General features: G+C 35.4%; 4 protein-coding genes across 4 annotated transcripts; all 4 read right to left on the reverse strand.

Annotated features, from left to right (window-relative positions):
• Nucleotides 1-2,097: 2,097 nt before the first annotated feature.
• Nucleotides 2,098-6,595, reverse strand: LOC125223002 (serine/threonine-protein kinase BSK1-like). The gene is made up of 9 exons (XM_048125943.2): nt 6,074-6,595; nt 5,842-5,977; nt 4,770-4,903; nt 4,512-4,617; nt 3,939-4,024; nt 3,285-3,473; nt 2,879-3,043; nt 2,680-2,793; nt 2,098-2,559 (listed from the first exon to the last, which is right to left on the reverse strand). The coding sequence occupies exons 1-9, from the start codon at nt 6,368-6,370 to the stop codon at nt 2,305-2,307; spliced, it is 1,482 nt and encodes a 493-aa protein (XP_047981900.1). The 5' UTR covers nt 6,371-6,595; the 3' UTR covers nt 2,098-2,304.
• Nucleotides 6,596-11,495: 4,900 nt separating this feature from the next.
• Nucleotides 11,496-12,907, reverse strand: LOC125223976 (F-box protein At3g07870-like). Its single transcript, XM_089059403.1, has 3 exons — nt 11,909-12,907; nt 11,768-11,800; nt 11,496-11,666 (listed from the first exon to the last, which is right to left on the reverse strand). The coding sequence occupies exons 1-3, from the start codon at nt 12,905-12,907 to the stop codon at nt 11,496-11,498; spliced, it is 1,203 nt and encodes a 400-aa protein (XP_088915529.1).
• Nucleotides 12,908-15,761: 2,854 nt separating this feature from the next.
• Nucleotides 15,762-16,223, reverse strand: LOC125221367 (F-box protein CPR1-like). The gene has a single exon (XM_048123487.2). It carries the CDS (start codon nt 16,221-16,223, stop codon nt 15,762-15,764), a length of 462 nt encoding a protein of 153 aa, XP_047979444.2.
• Nucleotides 16,224-19,144: 2,921 nt separating this feature from the next.
• LOC125219807 (DUF241 domain protein (DUF241)) lies at nt 19,145-20,226 on the reverse strand. Its single transcript, XM_048121886.2, has one exon. It carries the CDS (start codon nt 20,153-20,155, stop codon nt 19,262-19,264), a length of 894 nt encoding a protein of 297 aa, XP_047977843.2. The 5' UTR covers nt 20,156-20,226; the 3' UTR covers nt 19,145-19,261.
• Nucleotides 20,227-22,744: the final 2,518 nt, after the last annotated feature.

The following is a 22,744-nucleotide window of genomic DNA, read 5'->3' on the forward strand; positions in this document are numbered from 1 at the left end:
TAGTAAACTTTTACAATTCTCGAGTACTACTCCCCTTTTATCATTCTTATTAACACGGTCTTCGTCATAAAAAAAAAAATCATATTTTTCTGTTTTAATTCGTTTATTGTGTTTATCTATTTCAAATTTCTCTTTTAATCACATTTTCTATTTCTCACTTTCTTATTTTACTCTATTATTTTTATACATTAAAGTTTGTATTGTTTACTACAAAAATAATTTTTATACTATACAAGATATTAGAGCATCCGCAGCGGGACGGCGTGGCACGCTGCTGTCCGCCGCTGCACTCTCACCGCTGGTACGGCGCTGCTCGATGCATTGAGTACGTCCGTGCCGCTGAGCAGGCGACGTGGCACGTTTCTATTCGCCAACGTTTTATCCATTGGATTTTCCTTTTCTTTTTTTAAAAAAAATCGAAAATAATACCAAAAATTAAAATATATATATATATATATTTGGATACCCAAAAATATAGCCTTTTATTACCGTTTTTTTGAATATTTTTTTATTTTTTTAAATTTTTTTAATCCCAAAATCATTTATAAATACAAACATTCATCATTCATTTTTCACATCAAATTATCTCTCGTTCATATTTTTTCATACAACTCATCTACATCTCCCTCTCTCACTCAAACCCCCTCTAAAAAATTCAAAAATGGATTTCACCGATATCATTGCGGAAGCGGAGCACGAAGAACAATAATACTATAGAACAGTGGCGTATCCAGGATTTTTAATATGGGGGCGCAAAAAATAGTTATAACGATTTAAAGTTTCAAGCTTTAGCTAATCCTTTTAGTTCTATATGTTTTTGTTGCTTTGAATACATACAAAGTCTTGTATCTCTAAATTTTACCCAGTATTCCATTTTGGGACATTCCACATAATTTTACACACTTCACTTTTATCATTTTTGGCAGTGAACCTCATATTCCACTAACTCATTCCTACTCACATTTTATTATAAAACTAATACTTTAAAAGTAGGACTCACATCCCACCAACTTTTTCAACTCACTTTCCATTAAATTTCTTAAAACCCGTGTCAGGTCAAAATGGGTAAAATTATGTGGGACGAAGGGAGTAATATTATAAACAACAAGTTTTGGGGTACAAATGTACCCCTTGTCACAATGTAGATACGCCACTGCTATACAAGAAGACCTAATCAAACACGTTTGGGCAAAATTCGGCCACGCGTAGTGGGTTTTTTTAATTTTAGGATTTTAATTATATAATTTTTAATTTTTAGGATTTTAATTATGTAATTTTTAATTTTTTTTGTAATTTGTAATAGTAGCAGGTATTTTTAATGCATTTTAGTATTGTGGAAATATTATTATTTAAATTGAATAATAGAATGGTAGAATCCTTGAGCATGTCCTTGTGGAAGAGCATGGATGTGGATGTAGTGCTCTTGTGAAAGAGTATGGGGTAAAAAATAAATAAAAGTGGATTTGGGTCCACATCCATACTCTTTGGTAAGAGTATGAACGTGGATGCTCATAAATATCATCATAATTTAAGAAAAATTAAGGAAATCACTTTAATTTAACTTAGAATTTTTCGTTGACTTGGGTTCAAATTTTATACTAACTTCTATAACTAGATTATGAAATCGTAACTTTTCAATTTTTAACAATTTTCACGTAATAAACTAGTACTATAATATGATAATAGCAAATAATGTGATAACAAAATAACGTCATTCAATTTCGAGTGTTAGTAATTAGTAAAATAATATTAACGTATTTGAAACAATGTAATCTTGTTTCCAAATCGTATTTGATTTTTCTATATCAGTTTCGATTTTGAGCATTGTAGCACAAATGGAAAAATAAAAAGTCAGTGATATTATGTAGTCCGAAAATTAAACAAAATTATGGGATAAACCAAAAATAATCAAGAAAATTATTAAATGATCCAAAAAGTTGGAGTACAATAATCCAAAAATTGTCAAAATAATTAATTAAATGATAACTATACCGAAAATTAATGCCTCAATTTTTTGTTGGGAAATTTTAGAGTGCACCCAAGTGGGTGACAATTATAAGTTTATAACCACTATGTTGCATTCTGCCAAAGCTCAACTAGGAAAGATACCAATTTTAAACATTGATGATACAGATAAATACTAACTATTCAACATATCAGTTATACAAAAAAAATAACAAAGAACATCTACTCATGTTCCCTCCCTCTCTATATTGTACAACAATCACAATCTCAATCACAAACCAACCGAATAAAACTGTGCAATTATGTGATTACAGCAGTCATGCCTTGAACATTGATGGGTCACGATCCCTTCCCACTTCGTTGCTTCTTCTCTTCGAGCATGGCGGCCTCATTCAACATGTCAGCTGCGTCCTTGTGCATGTCGAGCTTGGCAAGGGCCACGGCCTGCATGTAAAATGCCGTTGACCAATCTGGGTAGATGCATTGAGCTTGCATTGCATCCCGAAGTGCAGCATCTGGCTGGTCACACATGAGATAACAAAGACTTCTCCGAGCATGAACAGTTGGTGAAATCATCGTACCCACATCAATGAACTGCAAATATAAACACCCGGTATATGTGTGTGCCGAGGAAACTAAATAAGAAAAAGGCTCGTTTTTAATTGATAAGCTGCCGGATAAGAGGGACTAATCATGAACTTGACTAAAAATTACCTGAGAATAGCAATCAATAGCAGTTTTGAAATCTTTATCGCGGAATGCCAAGTCCCCTCTTTTCCTAGCGTCTAACATATCTCTCATTTGTTGAGTCCATTCTTGAAAAGACAACTATTTGGCATCCACACATGCACTTCAGAATACAGATCGATATCAAAATAAAATTCACGATAGCACTTTAGCTAGCGTAGTTTACCTCATTAGTTCCCTCGTCATCCTTGTAGTGCTGCATCACCAAAAACTGATGAATAGCTGTGAGATCCATTCGTGAACAGGCATCACCCATTGGAGAGAGTGGATGAGGCGGCGGAGATGGCGTTTCTTCATGCTTTGGAATTCCCAGCATCACATAAGATGGAACCTACAATGAATAATTTATCCAATAGTAACACATAATTAGACTAGCATGCCAACAAAACATAGTAAGTATAAGAGAGAATCAAGTGGCATTCGGAGAAAAGAATATGAAAGAACAAAATGAGAGAGGGATGATAAATATCCAACCACAGTTTATGGTATGCATCAAAAATACAGACAGCAGATAATAATTGTATATTTTACTATCGCAGGGATTAAACAGGTATAAATTTATTAGAACTTGCATCGTTCTTATTTTGCAAAGGGGCAAGTGTGGAAACGAGATCTGTTGTCTTTGGCCTCTCCCTTGGCTCATACTGCAAACACTGTGAAGCAAGATCAAAAACAGCAGTGGCCTCTTCAGTTGAAAAATTCCCCTCTAAATGGGAATCCATTAGTAGAAGAATATTCTTTCCCCGTATCATATCAAGTGCCTGAAATGTAGAAAATTATTATAAGATGATAGTCACCAAAAAAATTCAGTAACAGCACAATATCAATAGAAAAAATCAGAGCACCACGTGTGAACACAACCAGACAGTGACAAAATAACATGAAATACATGTGAAACCGGAATAAGCAGGTCAACAAAAAAGCCAATCAACATATATTCTCACTTGAGAAAATAATGCCGAACCCACTTATTCATTGAGGAATCGTTTTAGCTGGAATATATACCAAGTCTTGGAAAAGTGTTCGAAAGAATATTGGTGTAATAGTGAGAGAGAAAAATATATCGGAATGAATAAGTGATCAAATATTGGTTAAGATGAGTGAATTCATGTATTTCTATACATGTTTTCACTTGTACAAATCCATCCAAATTTCTTTGTTGGGGTTAGTGGAGGAGAATTTCAAATCATAGCAAAAATCATAAATAGCAAAATGCAAATACGTACATGACTTGGAGGAATATGCTTTCCACTAAGAAGATCCAGAAGGACGGTTCCAAAGCTGAAAACGACACTTTCCTGAGTGACCCTCCCTACAAGAGATTCCAGTCACATGCTAATACTCTTGAGAGAAAGAAACAATAGAGGAAAATGTAACATAACACAACCAAATCAGGAAAAGCAAAGGTGCTTAAATAAAGATCATCAATTTAGAACAATTTTTCCAACTCAATATTAGGACAATTCAATCCACGGTTTCTTCATTGACACGTATTATACTCCAGAAGATACCATCTCTACATGACAGTAAACCTAAGTCAGCACCAAGAGCTAACAACTGCTATGCATAGGTTTTGTACTGATTTTCCAATAAAACCTTATTTTCCTATGCTAATGTATAATGGTGCAAGTAAACTAAGCTCAGGCATATTGATCAAAATCTTGGAGAATTTTCTGATGCTCATCCTTGCAGCACTAAGTCACACCAACTTTTAAAAAGATAAAATCATGATCCGCAATGGAAAACATATAAAAATTGGTTTATAATATAAAGAACTTTAAAAACTCAGTCTAACTTACCATTTCTTAGATACTCCGGAGGTGTATATGCAAGATTTGTGCTATAACTTTTACCATCCCTGCTATTCTTCATCAACCCAAAACAGGAAAGACGCGGGTCTCCATTCTGCGAAAACTAACGTCATCAACAAATGTACACATTAAAAAAAACTAGGGCCCAACTGCATGCAAAATATGCATATAGCAAGACTGAAAAACACCCTAGCTTAGCTATAGTAATAGAACAAGAAAATGCATCAAAAGCTTAAAATAATTGACCTCGTCAAAGAGAACCCTGTAAGCATTTAAGTCATGGTACAGGGGGCGACCTTCCCTGGTGCAATAATCAAGCGCTTCAGCAATATATAGAGCAACTCTCAAACGCATGGTCCACTCAGGGGTTTGATTCTCCCCTGCAGAAGGTGGAGAAGAAAACTTAGGATAGAATTCAGAATAAATAAAGGGCATCACAAATTCAATTTCACGGTTTCTATAGAAATGCTCAATGGCGGAGAAAGACAAGCCCATCCTTGTGCACCCCCTTTAGCAAGCAGAAAGCCAGAACCATGACGAAGGTATTTAATACGACTGATACAAAAGACAATAATATGATTTCTCATACTCCCATGTTGCAGGAATGAAGACATAGATATGATCCACAAACTCAGAATCGAAAGAACTATAACGATTAATGAGACAGAGGAACTATGATTGTTTAGCAGTACAAGAAGTTCCTAGAGTATTTATCTGGCAAATCAAATGGTTACCATCTGATCCAAAATGGTTATCTCTAATTAACAAAAAAAATCACAACAATCCTTAAGAAATTATTTAACACGTTTTATATTTGAACACGGCCAACATTGTTGATGGTTAAGAGAAACTTCGTGACAGACCTCAGGAAGTTTTTAAGTTTATTGAGCTCATTAAGGTTAGCCTAGCTACTCAACCTTATGCCCTCAGACAATAAGCAGATAACTTGCTACAGAATACAGACACTCCTCATTTTCCCTATGCCCATAATAAAATCATCCTCCTGGATGATCCAAATCTTATGCCATGTTTCTTACATCAGTAATTGTCGCAGTAAGGGGGCAACCATACTCTGAAACAAGAAACAAATATCCAAGGCCAAGCCTTCAGCCTCACAATAAAAGAGTTTAAAAGACCAAGAGCACAGACAGCCTCACAATCTAGCCATTAGCCATAACATGCTTTAAACAGATTATAGCAGCAATCAATATACCAACAAAAAGAGGTGGTCTTCGGATTTGACAAAAATGTGTAATGGCAATCAAAGACAAACTAAGCACAGATTTAAGTTCACTTAAATTCAACAACAGAGCCTTACAGTGAAATAAATGCTTAGCGAGAGTCTCATTCGGCATAAATTCAGCAACAAGCAGCCTCTCATCCCCATCGCAACAATAACCTATCAGATTAGCCAGCCTCTTATGCCTCAGCTTCCCCACCTCCTTCGCTTCCTCCTACACATCAATCGAGACATATCAAACAGTTCATAAATTCAAAACCTAGTTTCCAGCTCATTAAATACCAATCAAATTAAATACTACGATACACACGGCAAACTGTTTAGGATCAGGCCACGCCATTTTCGTGAACTTCTTCACAGCGATCCAGCGCTGGTTCTGCAGGCGTCCTTCGTAGACGACATTGGGCGCTTTCTCGCCGCTCTCCGATACGATCTTGTCGGAGCTGAAGTTGCCGGTGGCGGACTTCAGCTCCGCCAGCGAGAACTCGGCGAATCCGCCGGCCGCAGCTCCGTTCACGGAGGAGGAGCGGCGGTGGCCGTGCTGCAGCTGCTGGTGATCCTTCTCCGCCGCGCGCGGAGGATAGCCCTTAGATACGCAGCAGCCCATGGGGACTCGGTTGAGTTGACTCACACGCGCAGCTGAAATTGTTGAATCAATCTGCAGCTCGGAAAATCAATCACGGAATCATATGGGTTGAGTTTTAGTTACAGAGGATGAAATTGTTGGGATTTGCACTATTTTGATTTGCAAATGCGAATTTTATAAGTATACTTTTTTGGCAATAAAAATTTAAAGAATTCGTTCGTGCGTGCTATGATATGTGGAGAAAAAAGGGATTCAAAAGTTTTAATCTTTGGAAGATAAATCTTTCTTCCACCTTTTTTTCCCTTCTTCTCAGCTTTCCTTTTCTATTTTGTTTTCAGTTTTTCATCATCACAATATTTGCAACGAATACATTGTTCTTGTTTCTGTTTTTGGTATAATATTTATCGATTAAATTTTGTATATATTGGGTAATAAATTACTATACGGAGTAGTATTTATGATTAAATTTTGTATATATTGGGCTGTGCGTGACTGAATAATATAATATTATTTTTATTTTGGATGCTACTAATAACATCTTTAACATTTATTTGTTCTTCACTTGATTTTTTGTAATTCAAATATATGAATATTACATTTTTGAAGAATACGCTGTCAAATGATTTAATTTTGCTAAAGTTCATAAATAAAGGAGAAAATACTAAAATGACGTCGTATTCGTCAAAAATACTAACTTTAGAAAAAATGAATCATTAGATGACGTCATTTTCGACAACATTCTTACTACTAGTATTTTTCTTAACGTACTTTACTTTTATAGAGAAATAAGATATATTATAAACTTGACGTAAATAATTTTTCTCTAAAATGCAACTGTCGTATAAGTATTCATCAAAAATACTAACTTTAGAAAAATTGAATATTAGACGACGTCATTTTTGTCGGCATTCTTACTTATTTTTCTTAGTATACTCTATTTCTATCGAGAGATAAGATATTATAAACTTGACATAAATAACTTTAAACTTATAAAATAAGGTTTTACTTTAGAAATTAAATTAATAAGTATAAGGAGTATAAATTTAGGTATGAAATTGATCGTTTATGAAATCACAACAAAGTAAAAGTTTGCAACTAACAGCATTTTTAAATAATTAATGTTTGAATATTAGTGGACATAGCTGAAAATATCTTCGTCAGTCAATGAGAATGAAGTTATGAAGATTTGAATTTGACAAGCAAAATGTATATAAATCGCTATTATCAAATTAGTAATTCATGGCAATATAAAATTTAAAATTATTCGATCTCCCACCCTATTTGTTAATTTGAAGCGGCAATTTAATAGTAATAAAATCGGTATTATCAAAAATAAAATAAATGCACACCTAACTCTTGTGTTTTTTAAATTGTCCATTTCCTTTAAAAGATGGACAGAGAAAAATTATCAATATGGCTATATTTCCGAAATTTTTTTATAAAAGTATATTTCTATTATGATTTAGATTAGGGGTGGCGAAACGGGTTATTCACGGGTACCCGCACCCAACAAGTCGGGTATCTGTATCCGATTTTAGCCAAATTTGTTGTCCCAATACCCGCCCCGCGACATACCGGGATTACCCGATACCCGTGTCGGGTTTCCCGTACCCGACCCGAAATCCTAATAAAAAATTTAAAAACCATAATAACTGTCAATGCTTCCTAATTTACTTTATTAATATCGAGTTTTTAGTTGTAAGTTTGTTTATATATAAAAATGTTTTAAAAGAACTCTTAGATTATATAAAGTATTCCCACTATTTCGTCTTAATAGTGACATTTCATTTTCTTCACTCATTTTGAAAATATTATTTATTTTCAATTTTTCAAATGAGTGCATATATAGCTATTATTATTTAACTATTTACTTCTTTTTCTCTACTTTAATTTGAAACACCTCTATTAATATGGAACAAATGGAATATTAAAAGATAGAATATGGCTAATACTCATAATAACGGGTATTATCGGGACTAACGGATATACCTGCGCGGGTAGTGGGTATACCCGCTACCCGCAAAATTCTAAAACACTCTACCCAATCCCGCCCCGTTTCCCGTTATCATCGGGTAGTGGAGACCCAATACCCGGCGGGTAACGGGTCGAAATGGGAATTACCCATTTCCCGCTACCCATTTTGCCACCCCTAATTTAGATTATGTACTGATGTACATATGTTTTTGTATACTCCATTTGTCCCACAAAAATATGCACTCTTTCTTTTTTAGTTCGTCCACAAGAATATACATTAACAATACTTTAATTATTTTTTTCTCTCAACCTCTCTCCTACTTAATCAATTTTGCATTAAAACTCGTGCCGAACTCAAAGTGCATATTCTTTGAGGACGGAGAGAATATTAAATTATTTTTTTAATAACTTAAGTACCTCTTGAAGTGTCCACTTAGATTTGCCTACTTCTTTGATAATCCCTTTGACCCTATGTCCATAATAAGAGGCTCATTTTATTATTTCGATCATTCCCACCATAAGAATCGCATTTTACTTTTCTCATAAATAATAAGTAGTTCTCATATTCCAGTAACTCACTTCACTCACATTTTATTATAAAATTAATATAAAAAAGTATTCATACTCCACTATTTTTTCTAACTCATTAATCTTTATATTTCTTCAAATCCGTGCTCACACCAAATATAACTCCTATTGTGAGATGAAGGGAGTAAAAATTTTCTGGCACTGCCCTGAATCAAGGGCTTAATATTTATTCTCTACTACTACTAATTTAAGAGCAAATGACAAAAAATAATTATCAATTATGTCATAATTTTACTATTTTTCTCAATTGTCTCACGACAAAAAAAATTCATCAATGCTATGTTTCTAAATTTATCAACATAATGCATATATGTAAAAATTAAAGACATAATTCACTAAAATATATTAAGTGGCATCGTTTAAAATAGTTGAATGTTTTGATAGGAGATGGTGAATGCGAAAAGAGGCGCGGGGAATTTAACTATATGATTTTTTTGTCATTTGCCCATAATAATTATTCTCAAAATGGTCAAAGTCTAAGAAACACTCTCATGTGAGAATTTTACTAAAATAAAGCCAACAGAACTTCCAAAGAAAATGCTACTACTACTTATCTAATTACGTCTATTGCTCTCTATATTCGTCATAACTTGTCAATAGTTTCCTTTTCGATCCATCTGAAATATCTGTCACAATTAATTTTTACTATTTTTGGTAATGAAACATATATTCTACCAATCCATTCTCATTTATATTTTATTATAAAATCAATTTAAAATAAAGGATCCATATTTTACTAATTTTTTAATCCATTTTTTTTATATTTCTTAAAATATGTGTTGGTCATTTGTGACCCTTATTGGAAGACGGGAAGGGCATAGTACAACCAAATAAGGAAATAGAGTCGGTCAACAAGCAAGTATTATTGTGATTGTTCTCTTCTAGAAATAAATGCTGGCCAAATCATTTTCCACAAGACGAAATTTTGTCTACAATTCAATGAGAATGGGGTAGATGAGAAATTGAGAATGGATCGAAGTCGAACATGGAGTATATTGATTAGGATCACTGTCTTTCAATTCAAGTACATTTATTTGCATTATTTCTTTTGGTATGATAATTAAAAATAGATGTTAATTAAGTAGAAAAAGGATGATCTGGGAAAAAGAATAAGCTAAGAGAGATAAAAAGAATATAAATAAAAATAAATATTTATACTGCCAAAATGAAATGGTACAAACAATTTGGGATGATAAAAAAAATTGTTGTGAGCTTAGTAGGAAGAAGAAATAGTAGATTATAAATATAGTACTACCCTAAACCCTAAATGACTATTGCGCAATTCTTTTTCTTGAATTCCATTCTCTCTTGCCGAAAGTATAATTATATAACCGATTTTGTTTAATTATTTTATGGATTAAAAACCAATCAAAATTTTCCTTTATCGACCATGTTAAGCTCCAAGATTCTAGTCTATATTTCCCCTGGTCTGCATTATCACAATCTAAGCGTTACAACACAAGCATAGGCAGCCGGCCCTAGGACAAGCAACCAATAAAATCAATACGGATTACGGAGTACTAGAATGGATGTTGTTTTAATACTAAGAGCATCCACAACACTAAGGTCTCTTCAATATTTGTTCTTTGACTATTCATAGGTCCACACATTTTTCAACAATCTCTCCCCCGCCTTTTCCATTAACTATTCATTAGTCTCACTATTTTTTTCATTTTTTTTCAACCATTTAATTTTAATTAAACATTAGACACCTTCCGTTCTAATTAAATATGAAAATTTGTTTTTCGACATGATATTTTTTTATAGTGTTATTTTGTGAGTTGAGTGGAGAGATTAAAGTAAGAAAGAGAAAAATAGAGATGATGTTGTTTAATTCCATTTTAATAGATGTGTTATTTTAAATGAGACAATATAAAAATGAAAGCGTTGAGCGTTTCATTCTAATGGGACATAGGGGTATTAAAATCCTAAAAATGGCATTTCATTGAAAAAACCAAAAATTACATAATTGAAATCCTAAAATAATAATTTATTATAAGTAAATTACAAACATTAAAATCAAATCAGTAGAACAAGCCATCAATAGAATTTTAATGGCAGCTACCACCGTTACCTGAGAATCTCAGTCAAGTGTTAGAAATGACAATCTTACTTACAACACAAGTTGCATTAAAGTGATGCTCGGTTCACTACACAAGATAATACATAGTAGAATACAAATGAAATAAGTCAAAACAGATTAAATTAGTTATCCTGAAGAAGGTGATAATTGAAATGAATAATCATAGGATACAATATAATCTTGACATTATAAAGCTAAAAGACAATCAAACAAGAAATTAAATTAGACATGATATTTAGTCCGTAAACATGACAACCAATAAGCAGATTAAGCATTTGTATTTGTTTGAAACATGGAAATTAATTTATAAATGCAATATGAGATTATGTAACAAAAACCAGTCATGTTAATCATAATGATTGGACTTTCTCCATACGGAATCTTTAGAGTGAAAGAAAGATTGGAGTGAAATGCATAGATGTCTTGTAGCAACACTCCTCCGTTTCATTGGAGAGGTGATAATCCTTAGAGCTGTTGCAGTAGTAGAAAATCTCCCTGTAATCACACAAAATGTGGCAGAGAATGTTGTTTCGTTGGGTCATTCCTGAATCTAGCAACCGCGCCAAGAGCATAAGCAATGCTCATTCCTGAATCTAGCAACCGCGCCAAGAGCATAAGCAATGCCGGGTCTAGTACGCGTAGTGAAGCTACTTGCATCAGCACTTCTTCAGCCTGCAGAATTTCCATCAACACTCATGGGAGTAGTGGTCAGGTTGAATTGTTGTAGAAGAGACTCAGCAGCCTTAATTTGGGAGACAAACACACAGCCATACCAAATCCTCCATCATGCTCTGCTTGAACATGCTCTGCTTGAACCCATGTAATCATACAGTAAACCATACATGTAATCAAAAAGAGGTGACTTTCTCCATACTGAAACTTTTGAGTGAAAGAATGGTTGGAGTGAGAGGCACAAAGGTCATATAGTAGCACTCATCCGGTTCACCAAAGAAAGAAATTTGGTGATAATCCTTAGTGGTGTTGGAGTAGTAGAAAATCTTGCTGTGATCACACGCCATCAAGATATCACCATTTCCAAAAGCTTTCAGAGGGTGAATATATGTGAATTTAACTCCACCAAAAAGAAGAGAATTCAAGGGGATCACAAACTCCTTGGTCCAAGTTTTATCAGCCTCATAATCCTTCACCAACCACATAACCATCTCATCAACACACGATCGCTCAACAAAACACAAACAATCCCTCAAAGTAAGCAGCCGCGAATGAAAATTAATCCCTAGAATAGGAGGGCCAGGAAATGTGCTAAAACACTCTGTTTCCAAATCAAAACAGGAAATCAATTGACTGCAATACGTTACCCAATGGAGAATGCCATTTACCGATTCAGCAAATGACTTATGACCGTGCCAAGTCGGGACAGGTTCAGCAACGTGCCTCCACGAACCACCTGTTCCGAGAGTGTATACATGATATCCAGAATAGCCATCGAGAATCACAAACTTGAATTGCCCGCTGATTCTGCTCTTCCCGAATCCGTGAGAACATCCTTCTGGAGCCGGATACAGGCGAATTGATTCGCGAGTGATCGGATTACACACGTAGAAGGCTTGGCGATGTTTCTCGTATTTTTCGAGAATGAGCAACCCGTTAGCGGAAACCTGAATTCGCGATCCTCTGCGGAAATCGAAGTAGGTGAGTGGATTGTGGCTGTCGAGATTGAGATCGTCTTCCAATTCGAGAATTTTGCAGCGGTATTTGGGGCTCAGTGGCAGCATCACAGCTAGGGCGGAGGATAATTTAGAAGAATAGGAATTGATAAAGTAATCATCCTCCAGCAGAGTCAGCAACCGTTTGCAGACACATTTGCTGATTGCAAGGGTAGGAATTGGGAGCTTTGAGAAGATGATGGCGATGATCTCTGATGGAAGATTTGTCAATAGGTAGGGCTTCATTTTTGGAATGGTGGAGGCGAAAAGAGACTGGCGCGGGGGAGTTGGAGTTTTATATCTACTCTAATCAGTGTGACCTAACATTTGGGCACGAATTAGAGCCCTGCCCGCGGTTTATGGGCAACGCGCGCGATCCTGCAATTGTGTTTTTAAAATTTTAATTTTGATTTTTATACTCAAAATGTACTGAGTAGGGATGTCAGTGCAGCCCGCAGCCCGTGGGCTGACACGAATAGCCCTCTAAATTTATAGGGTTAGGGTTGAAAATTTATAACCCGATAAAATTACAGCTCGATTAGCCCGCACCCAATTAACCCGCAACTCGTTCGGGCCAGACCTGAAAATCGGATAAAATTTCTATTGTTCTATTTATTTGACTCATAATTCATCACTTCATTGATTTATTTTATAATATAAATAACTACAAAAATAACTTTCAATTTTATATTAAATATACAAATTATATATTAAAATTTTATCAATATAATAATAGATAAATAAATTAGAAACTTCAAATTCACTAAAAAAATATACTCCCTCCGTTTCATTGTAGTTGAGTCATTTTATGAAGTTTCTTCATAGTTGAGTCATTTCCTTAGATATGGGGGGTATAATTTTTTTTCTCTCTCTTACTTTACTCTATCTTACTTTATTATCTCTACTTTATTCATTTTATACTTTATTCTCTCTACATTTTCCTCTCTCTTACTTTTTTATTTATTTATTTAACACACCAAATATTCATTTCTAAAACTCTGTGCCGAAAAGTTTCGCCTCAACTATGGCGAAACAGAGGGAGTATATAAATTTCTAAAACATGCTTTAAATTTTCTCGAAATATGTTTATACTTCATTTTGCACAAATCTCAAATATTAATATTTGTTCATGTTTATGTTTGAGTTTAAGCATATATCTCAAATTATCAAATTTATCATAATTAAATGTTTTACATTTTATTAATATAACTAATTTTCATCATTATTTATTGGATTGATCGCATGCTAATTTTATCGGTAGCAACCCGATTAACCCGTTGGGCTAGCCCGGAACCCGAGTTTTTAGGGGTTATGGGTGAACTTTTATAACCCGAAAAAAATCACAACCCGATTGACCCGCACCCAATTAACCCGAAATCCGATAGGGATAGCTTGAAACCCCGCTGGGTTGGCCCGATTGACATCCCTAGTACTGAGTACTGCTCTCCTCATTCTATAGTGATGGAGGTGTTTCTTTTTATTAGGTTAAGTGAGTTAAGTAAAGAAGAATAAAGTAGGAAATGAAAAAGGTTGAGAGATAAAGAGAGAATAAAGTAAGAAAGACTTAAAGTAAGTGAGATAAAATGTCTTACTTTTACTAAAAGGGAAATGTTTTTATTAATATGGAACGTATTAAAATATCAAAATAACTCCACTACTATGGAACAGAGAGTAGTTTTTAATCGAGGGTGCGGTAAATATTTGAATTCTTCGACATTTACAACTTAATTGAAAGGGTACGAACGAGTGGAGGTAGCGAAGTAGATATCTTAGAACATGCAATGTCTATATATAAGTTAAAGAAAAAACGGACAGCTTTCAAGTATATGAAGGATTGCATCGACAGTTCGCTACTTTGCAAAATTAGGGAAAATGCGAACCTTCATATCCAAAGAGCACCAAACACATCTCCGATGATCAATTCAGCACCAACTGGGAGAGATGACCCCGTTATGACAAGGACCCATATAGGCGAGGAGGAACCATCCGATATGGAGCAAAACACGTCGAACGCACGGTGTGTAAGGTGACGAAAATCCTTACTAAGTTAAACGACGGTAGAGTTAACCACTTGAGTGAGCCAATATTCGACGACACCAAAATGTCTTGTTTCAATTATTTATTAGACCAATCTTAAATGAATGAAATATATAAAAGACAAACTACTAGCATCTTCTTGAGAGTTTAGCGAAGTAGTTAGGTTTAAATTAATTATTAGTGTAATTGCAGGTTTAAAATTATGTATTTTATTTTAGTTTATTTAGATTCTTAAGTACATAATTTTTTTATTTAAATGAGTTTTATATTTTAACTGTATAATTTCAATTTATATGACATAGAAAATAATTTTAAAAATTAAATTATAATAGGACAAACTCCACTAACTCATTCTACTCAAATTTTATTTAAAATTATTTTACGACTCATTTTCTACAATTTTTTTAACACGCAATTTCTGCTCGTTGTCTCTCATATACAATAGAACACCATACATGTGTAATGTAATCAAAATGAGATGACTTTCTCCCGTTTGAAACTTGTGAGTGAAACAGGGGCTGGAGTGAGTGGCATAGAGGTCATATAGTAGCACTCCTCCGGTTCACCAAAGAAAGAAATTTGACGAAAATCCATAGTGGTGTTGGAGTAGTAGAAAATTTTGTTGTAATCACACAACATCAAGATGTCAGCATTTCCAAAAGCTTTCAGAATTCAGAGGCTGCATATATTTGAATTTAACTAAGCCAAAAATAACAGAATCCAAGGAGATGACAAACTCCTTGGTCCAAGTTTTGTCAATCTCATAATCCTTCACCAACCAAATAACCATTTCATGAGCAGAGGATCGCTCGCAAAAACACAAGCGATCCTTCAAAGTAAACAGCCGCACATGAAAATTATTCCCTTGAATAGGAGGGCCGGGAAAGATGCTAAAACACTCTGTTTCCAAATCTAAACAAGAAATCAATCGACTGTTATAGACCCAATGGAGATTGCCATTAACCGATTCAGCAAAGGTAACGTAACTGTGCTGAATCGGGATAGGTTGAGCAACGCGTCTCCATGAAGCTCCTGTTCCGAGAGTGTATACATGATATCCAGTTCAGCCAACTGTCACAAGCTTATATTGCCCGCTGATTCTGCTCTTCCCGAATCCGTAAGAAATTCCTTGTGGAACGGGTTGAAGCCGAATTGATTCGCGACTGATCGGATTGCACACGGAAAAGGTGTCGAGGAGTTTCTCGCAATTTCCGAGAATGAGCAAACCGTTGGCGGAAGCCTCTATTCGCGATCTGTAGAGCAAATTGATGTAGGTTAGTGGATTGTGGCGATCGAGATCGTCTTCCAATTCGAAAATTTTGCAGCGGTATGAGGGGTTCAATGGCAGCATGACAGCTAGGGCTGGGGATAATTTAGAAAAATAGGAATTGATGAAATAATCATCCTTCAGCAGGTTCAGCGACCGTTTGCATACACACTTGCTTATTGCAAGGGTTGGAATGGGGAGCTTAGAGAAGATGATGGCGATGATCTCTGATGGCAGATTTGTCAATAGGCACGGCATCATTTTTTGATGGAAGAGGAATTAGGTTTTTATTTATATATCTATCCTAGACCTAGTTCAGTTACATTTAGGATTGTCAATCAGGATATCTACAAATTCACTGCTCAATTTATTACTGTTATTTTGTTTTAATTTTAATAGTAGTTATTTTAATCGAGAGTTCTTGAGATATTTAATTATGTGATATCTATTACTTGATCAGAGGAGATCGAACAAGGGGAGATAGCGATGTAGATATCTAAGAAGATACAATGTCTTCATACAACTGGAAAAAAAAAACTATCTAATCCAGTAAGCAAAAACTACGTAGTTTTAGGTTCATGGATAATATCATAATAGAGCATCTCGAAAAAGCATATCATAGTATCATTCTAAAAAATAACAAATTGTAAAAGGAAAAGGTATCTTTCTCCTGGTGAGAATGATTTCCATGAAACAAATTTGGTAGTTATAAAATTTTAGTCAAAAAGGTAAAAATTCCAACTTTAAAATGAGAAAATGTATAATAACTTCTTCAATACCCTTTTTCTTGGAGATTGATTGTTTTTTATAAAAACAAGGCAAATACTATGATAAGTACTAGGGGTGGTAAAATGGGTAGCGGGTAATGGATAATTCTCATCTCGACCCGATACCCGACGATAACGCGAAATGGGGCGGGATCGAGTAGTGTGTTTTAGAGTTTTGCGGGTAGCGGGTATACCCACTACCCGTACGGGTACGTTATTATTAGTATCAGAGCCATATATCATTTTTAATACTCCATCCATTCCATATTAATAGAGGCGTTTCAAATAGTTAAATTAGAGAAAAAAATAAATAGTTAAATAATAATAGTCATATACACATTCATTTTGAAAAATTAAAAATAAATAGTTAGAATGGAGAAAAAATAAAGTAAGAGAGATAATAATGTAGAGAAGAGTATTTATATTATTATTTTTTCCAAAATGAGTGAAGAAAATGAAATGTTTCTAAGAGTTCTTTTGAAACATTTTTATATTCCGATGAACATACAATTGAAAACTCATCGGAACTAGCTATAGAGTCCCCTCTTATTCTTAATCTATTCAAAGTTTACAATCAATATTAATTAAGTAAATTAGGGAACATAGACGATTATAATGGTTTTCAATTTTTTTATTCGAATTTCGGGTCGGGTACGAGTACCCGCAATGCCGGGTACGGGATACCCGACACGGGTATTGGGTAATCCCGGTATATCACGAGGCGGGTATTGGGACAACCAATTTAGCTAAAATCGGGTACGGATACCCGACTTGTCGGGTGCGGGTACCCGCGGATAACCCGTTTCGCCACCCCTAATAAGTACTAATAAGATTTTACCTCTTCCATGGGAGATGCTCTTATAAGTAAATAAAATATTACTCCTTTGTACCAACTAAGTTGAGTCGGATTCTTTTTTGGATATTCCAAATTTTGACAAAAAACAAAATATTCAATCACTATTTACTCTATTCCATCACACACTTTACCCCTCTTTATTTAGCCTACTTTATTCCTCTCTCCATTTTTCAACATAATTTATTAATGAGTAAAGGCCAAAACTGGTCCTGAACATAAACTCATTTTATGATTTTGGTCTTATACTTTATCTTTTTTGAATTTTTGCATCCCGAACATTTCAACTCAGATCACAATTGGTCCTACACTAACAATTCTGTCAATTTTTAAACAGTTTTAACCCGATTTTGATGGTTTAAACAGTCTCATTCGAGTTAAAAATCGGTCAAAATTGGGTTAAAACCGTTTAAAAATTGACGGAATTGTTAGTGTAGAACCAATTGTGATCCGAGTTGAAATGTTCAGGATGTAAAATTTCAAAAGATAAAGTATATGACCAAAATAATAAAATGGGTATATATTTAGGACCAGTTTTGGCATTTACTCTTTATTAATCTTCGTGTTTAAAAGTTTTGATTCAATTTAGTTGAGATATAGAGGAAGTAAGATGAAGTGTCTGTCTATATATATTCCATCTAACCATCGTTTTTCTACTCCAGACACACTTGAAGAATAAGGAACATGTTCCAAAATTATTGTGATTAATTAACCACAAAAGACCAGTCTTGCAAATAGCTTACTTACTCAAGAATCCAAAACTCCAGTTCATCATGACCCCTTTTAAGAAAGCATCAATGCTGGAATGATTGCTTATTTTCCTGCAAATACATGCTGGAGTAATATTTTCTTCAATTATTTGACTTATGTTTAATTTTTCCCTTTTTTCCCTTACCGATCCAGTTCACATGTTCAGACTCTGTTCTTTTAACGTGGATGTTGGAAATACGGTTTCGCCTGAATGTTTTTTCTAACGCGTCCACTTGCATTATGGGATTATTTAATAATCTTTCTTAATTTCTTGGTAGATTATATTAGTATATAACTATATTGGTTTCTTTAAATTAACGCCACTATTCAATTTAATAAATGTAGCTCTAGCATGAGCTGGACAATTACTAGCGTTGGGTCGCGCTCATTTAATTCTCTAGCGGCCCCATAATTTAAATTTTAATTTTTGAATCAAGTGGGCAAGATTTTTATGACTGATTAGTTGAACATCATAACTATGCCATTTGTCAATTGTCAGTGTCGATAATTGATTTTCCAATATCCTTTACAAAACATTTGCATATACAATTTAATCTATTTTATATAAATCATGATTAAAGTATATTTTTATTTTTATGGTTGGAATTAACTTTTAAGTATTAAGCAAATCGGCTAATCAAAGCTATTGATATTATCCATAATGGTTATTCATTTATTCTTGTGAACTCAAACTCAAATGAGGAAGAAGATGAGTAACTAACTTAATGATGGTTCTTCATTTAACTAGCTATCTGATGAAATAGAGTGATATGGATGAAATGGAATCCATATTATGTTCAAGATCAATATAAAATCGTAACTATACAGTGTGTATATCATACTAGTAATTCCATAACATCAAAATATATGAAAACAAAAAAATTGAACTATAAAATTTCATTTGTTTTGTTTCTAAAATGTGATTGCTATTGTGTGAGTACATTGAGCAATGAAACCCTAGTGTCAATCAAGCTCCGAAACGCCCTCTCTCCACACTCTTCAATCTCCAAAATCCGATCTTCCATTTCACGCATTTTCTTCGACGCGTTCTTCACATCTTCCTCCGCTTTCTTCCTCAAATTCTCCAAATCCAACTCTTGGAATTCACGAATACCTCCCTCAACTCTCAAGTTTTTCGTTTTCCTCCCGAACCCCAACCCCATGCACGGCGCCTTCCGGAACGCTGCCGAGCTCGAGATCCCGCTGAAAAGCGCGTTAGAAACCGCCACCGTCGCCTCCACCACACCGTCGATCACGTCCAGTATCTCCGCCTCCTCGTCATACACCTTCCGCGGCGGATCCGCTGATTTCCCGACGGATGTGAAATCGGAGGAGAGCTTCCCGATCTCCTTGGCGATTTTGCCGAGATTCTTCGATCGCGCCGCGACTCCGACGTCGTCCTTCCTTCGGACGGCGATCTGCGCGGCGGAGTGCTCCTCCTTGAGGCGGAGGAGGAGCGTCTGGAAGGTTCCGTGGACGTCGACGAAGCGAAGGAAGTCTTCGAGAAGCTTCTCGATGAGGTGATTGGATTCGGCGGTGCGGAGGGAGTCGCGCGTCTGCGGGAGGTGGAGGAGGTCGTCGAGCGACTCGTGGACGGACTTGAGGCGGCGGAGGCCGTCGCAGAGCCAGGAGGAGGTGCGGGCGTCGGCGGACCAGGAGTGGAGGTCGGAGATCTCGTCGCGGAGGTGGGAGATGATCGGGTGCGTCCGGCAGGGGAGACTGGCGGATCTGACGTGGATGGCGGTGCGTGGTTTGGGAGCTGAGGGAGGGTTGGGGAAGGAGAGGGAGCGGCGGAAACTGGTCACCATTTTCGGTGCCATTGTTTTTTGATTTCTGTGTTTGTGAAGAAAGGGGGAAAATGGAGATGGTTGTTTGAAGGGGAAGAGTAGTGTGTGTGTATTTATATGGAAGGGAGGGGGTTGCGATATGCGAATAAATACAGCTGGAGGTGTTGGGAGGGAAGGAGATTGAGTCATGTGGAGGTGTTTCTGTTACGGTGGACCCTACACACGCATCACGTGTGCCTCTCATTTATTCCCGTACCTCTCACGCGCTATGCATGCCTGCAACCGTTTACCCTTTCATACACACGTTTATTTTAAACTTCATCTACGCATCAAGTTTATAATCAAACACCAATCTCCAGTTATTTACACTAAATTAAAATTTATTTTTAAAATATATTACATTAAAAGATAGTTTTATTCTAATTATTTATATTAAATTTAAAATTTACACTACTTTTAAATTTTTGTCTTACAAAAATTTTGCTAACACCATATTTGGTGTTGTTTCATAAAAAACACCAAAAATAGGTTTTTAGTTTGATGTATGGTTAGAGAAGATTTCTACACCAACATATGAGGCCTATTACTTTTTATGAAATATTTCAATTGAAACTCTTAAAGTGGGTCACCCAAAAATAGTAAATCGGGACTTCTAAAGTAGGACGGGGGAGTAATATTTTTAGTAAGTGAATAGTAGATTTTATTAACTCATTTGGTGTATAATTATTATACTACTAATATATAAAAGCAGATTACACAATTCCATTGATATTTTTTCCTCACTTTATTTATAAATGTCAAACAATTTTTTAAAATTCATGCGGGTCAGACGTGTGACTATTAAATAGGACCAGATGAAGTATAATTGAAATATATATTGTTATTTGTAGTCTTGAGTAAATGTTCATCTTAGAGCACTCCCAATGGTGCTGGCTAAAAGTCGGCGTTTTTTCGCCGTCTATCGCCGACAATGGGAGAGGTCGGCGATAATTCGGCGATTTTTCCTTCCGTTTTATCGCCGAATTATCGCCGACCACTGTGGGCGATAATTCGACGACAAATATATTTTTTGTTTTTTTTTTTTTAATTTCCCCCCTATAAATACACACCTTCTCTTCATTCTCTCCCCATCCTCATCCCTTTTCTCTCTTCATTCTCTCCTCATCCTCGTCCCTTTTCTCTCTTCATTTATTTTCTCTCTCTCCATCTATATTTAATGAATTCTGAATCGTCTTCTCATTCTCGGTCCGATGAGGAGATATCTCATTCTTCTTCCGAAGAGGAGGTACCTCCCACTCCCACCGGATGGGATGTCGCGGGTTTCGCCAACAACCCAGTTAACAACTATATCTCCCGTTTCATACAAAGCGAGCTTTATTATATACTAAAAATAAAACAATTACTATTATTTGTTTTGTCTTATAAATTAAATTAGCTAGCTTTATTATATACAAAAATAAAACAATTAAATTAGTGATGATATAAAAATGAAATGTTGAGTTAGGGAGAAATAAGGGAGAAATAAGGGAGAAACCATTGGAGCAGTTGGCTAAAAGTTGGCTAAAAACTGGGGATAAATTATGGTGCTGATGTGGCGCTGATGTGGCAGGAGTTAGGGAGAAATAAGGGAGGTTTTAGGGAAACTGTTGGGAATGCTCTTAAAGGACTTAAGTAAAAAAAGAAGAAAGAAATGTTTCATATATCCTTTTAAAATGAAATCTTCTTTTTACATGAAATTTTGTACAATAATGTAGTATTCCGTAGAGAGAGAATATTATTTTTATTTTAAAACTAATGATGCACCCATCGTAGAGGAGAAAGTGTTACGTGGATGCAACTTGGTGATAATCCAATCTAATCTATATAAGTGTGGATAACCCTTCCCCTTATGAGACCTTTTAAGGGGTGAGTGGCCCATTTCTAATATGGTATCAGAGCGGGCCCAAGTCGATGATGGTTTTCTCTTTATCTCTTATCTACCTCACGAGTGGAAGACCGATGTCCTTTCCGGCCCACATCGATGATGGTTCTCTTATCTCTAGCATTGCCTACCCACGTGATGGAAGACCGATGTCCTTTTCGGCCCACACGTGAGGGGGCGTGTTAAATTCTCTCAATATGTATAAACCTATGGTGGAATATGAATAAACCCCACAAGAGCAAAACCATTCGAACCAACGGCAGAGCCACATGGTGATGGGGGCGAGCTTAAGCCCCTCTCAATCAATTTTTTTGTTTTTTTCTTCTTATAAAATCTCACAAGCCTCTTCACCTACAGCAATTGTATTAATAATTATTTTGAATTATGTTTCAACTCAAAAATATAAAAAAAAACACTCAAATTCGCGAATGTCTGAATTGCAGTTAGAGAGTTGCAAACTAAGTCGTGAATCGAAGCTGCCAACTTCAAATAGCATAAGTCCTAAATTGTATACGTTGATGATGCAAATTAAGAAGAACAAAGCCCTAAAATTGATTTGAATGAAGGAAATGGCGTCGTTTAAAGTCTGCCCAACCGACAATGTTTTGGAGAATCAAAGTTTTGTTCATGTGGAAAAGTGGAAAACTATGTCTTCCATATTGGCACCACAACTAATTTCCCTGAAAAAAAATCTAATCATG

The sequence above is a fragment of the Salvia hispanica genome, chromosome 1 (genome assembly GCF_029641045.1).
Source record: "Salvia hispanica isolate PSC_SH4W2 chromosome 1, Shi_PSC_v1, whole genome shotgun sequence".
Taxonomy (NCBI): Eukaryota; Viridiplantae; Streptophyta; class Magnoliopsida; order Lamiales; family Lamiaceae; genus Salvia; species Salvia hispanica.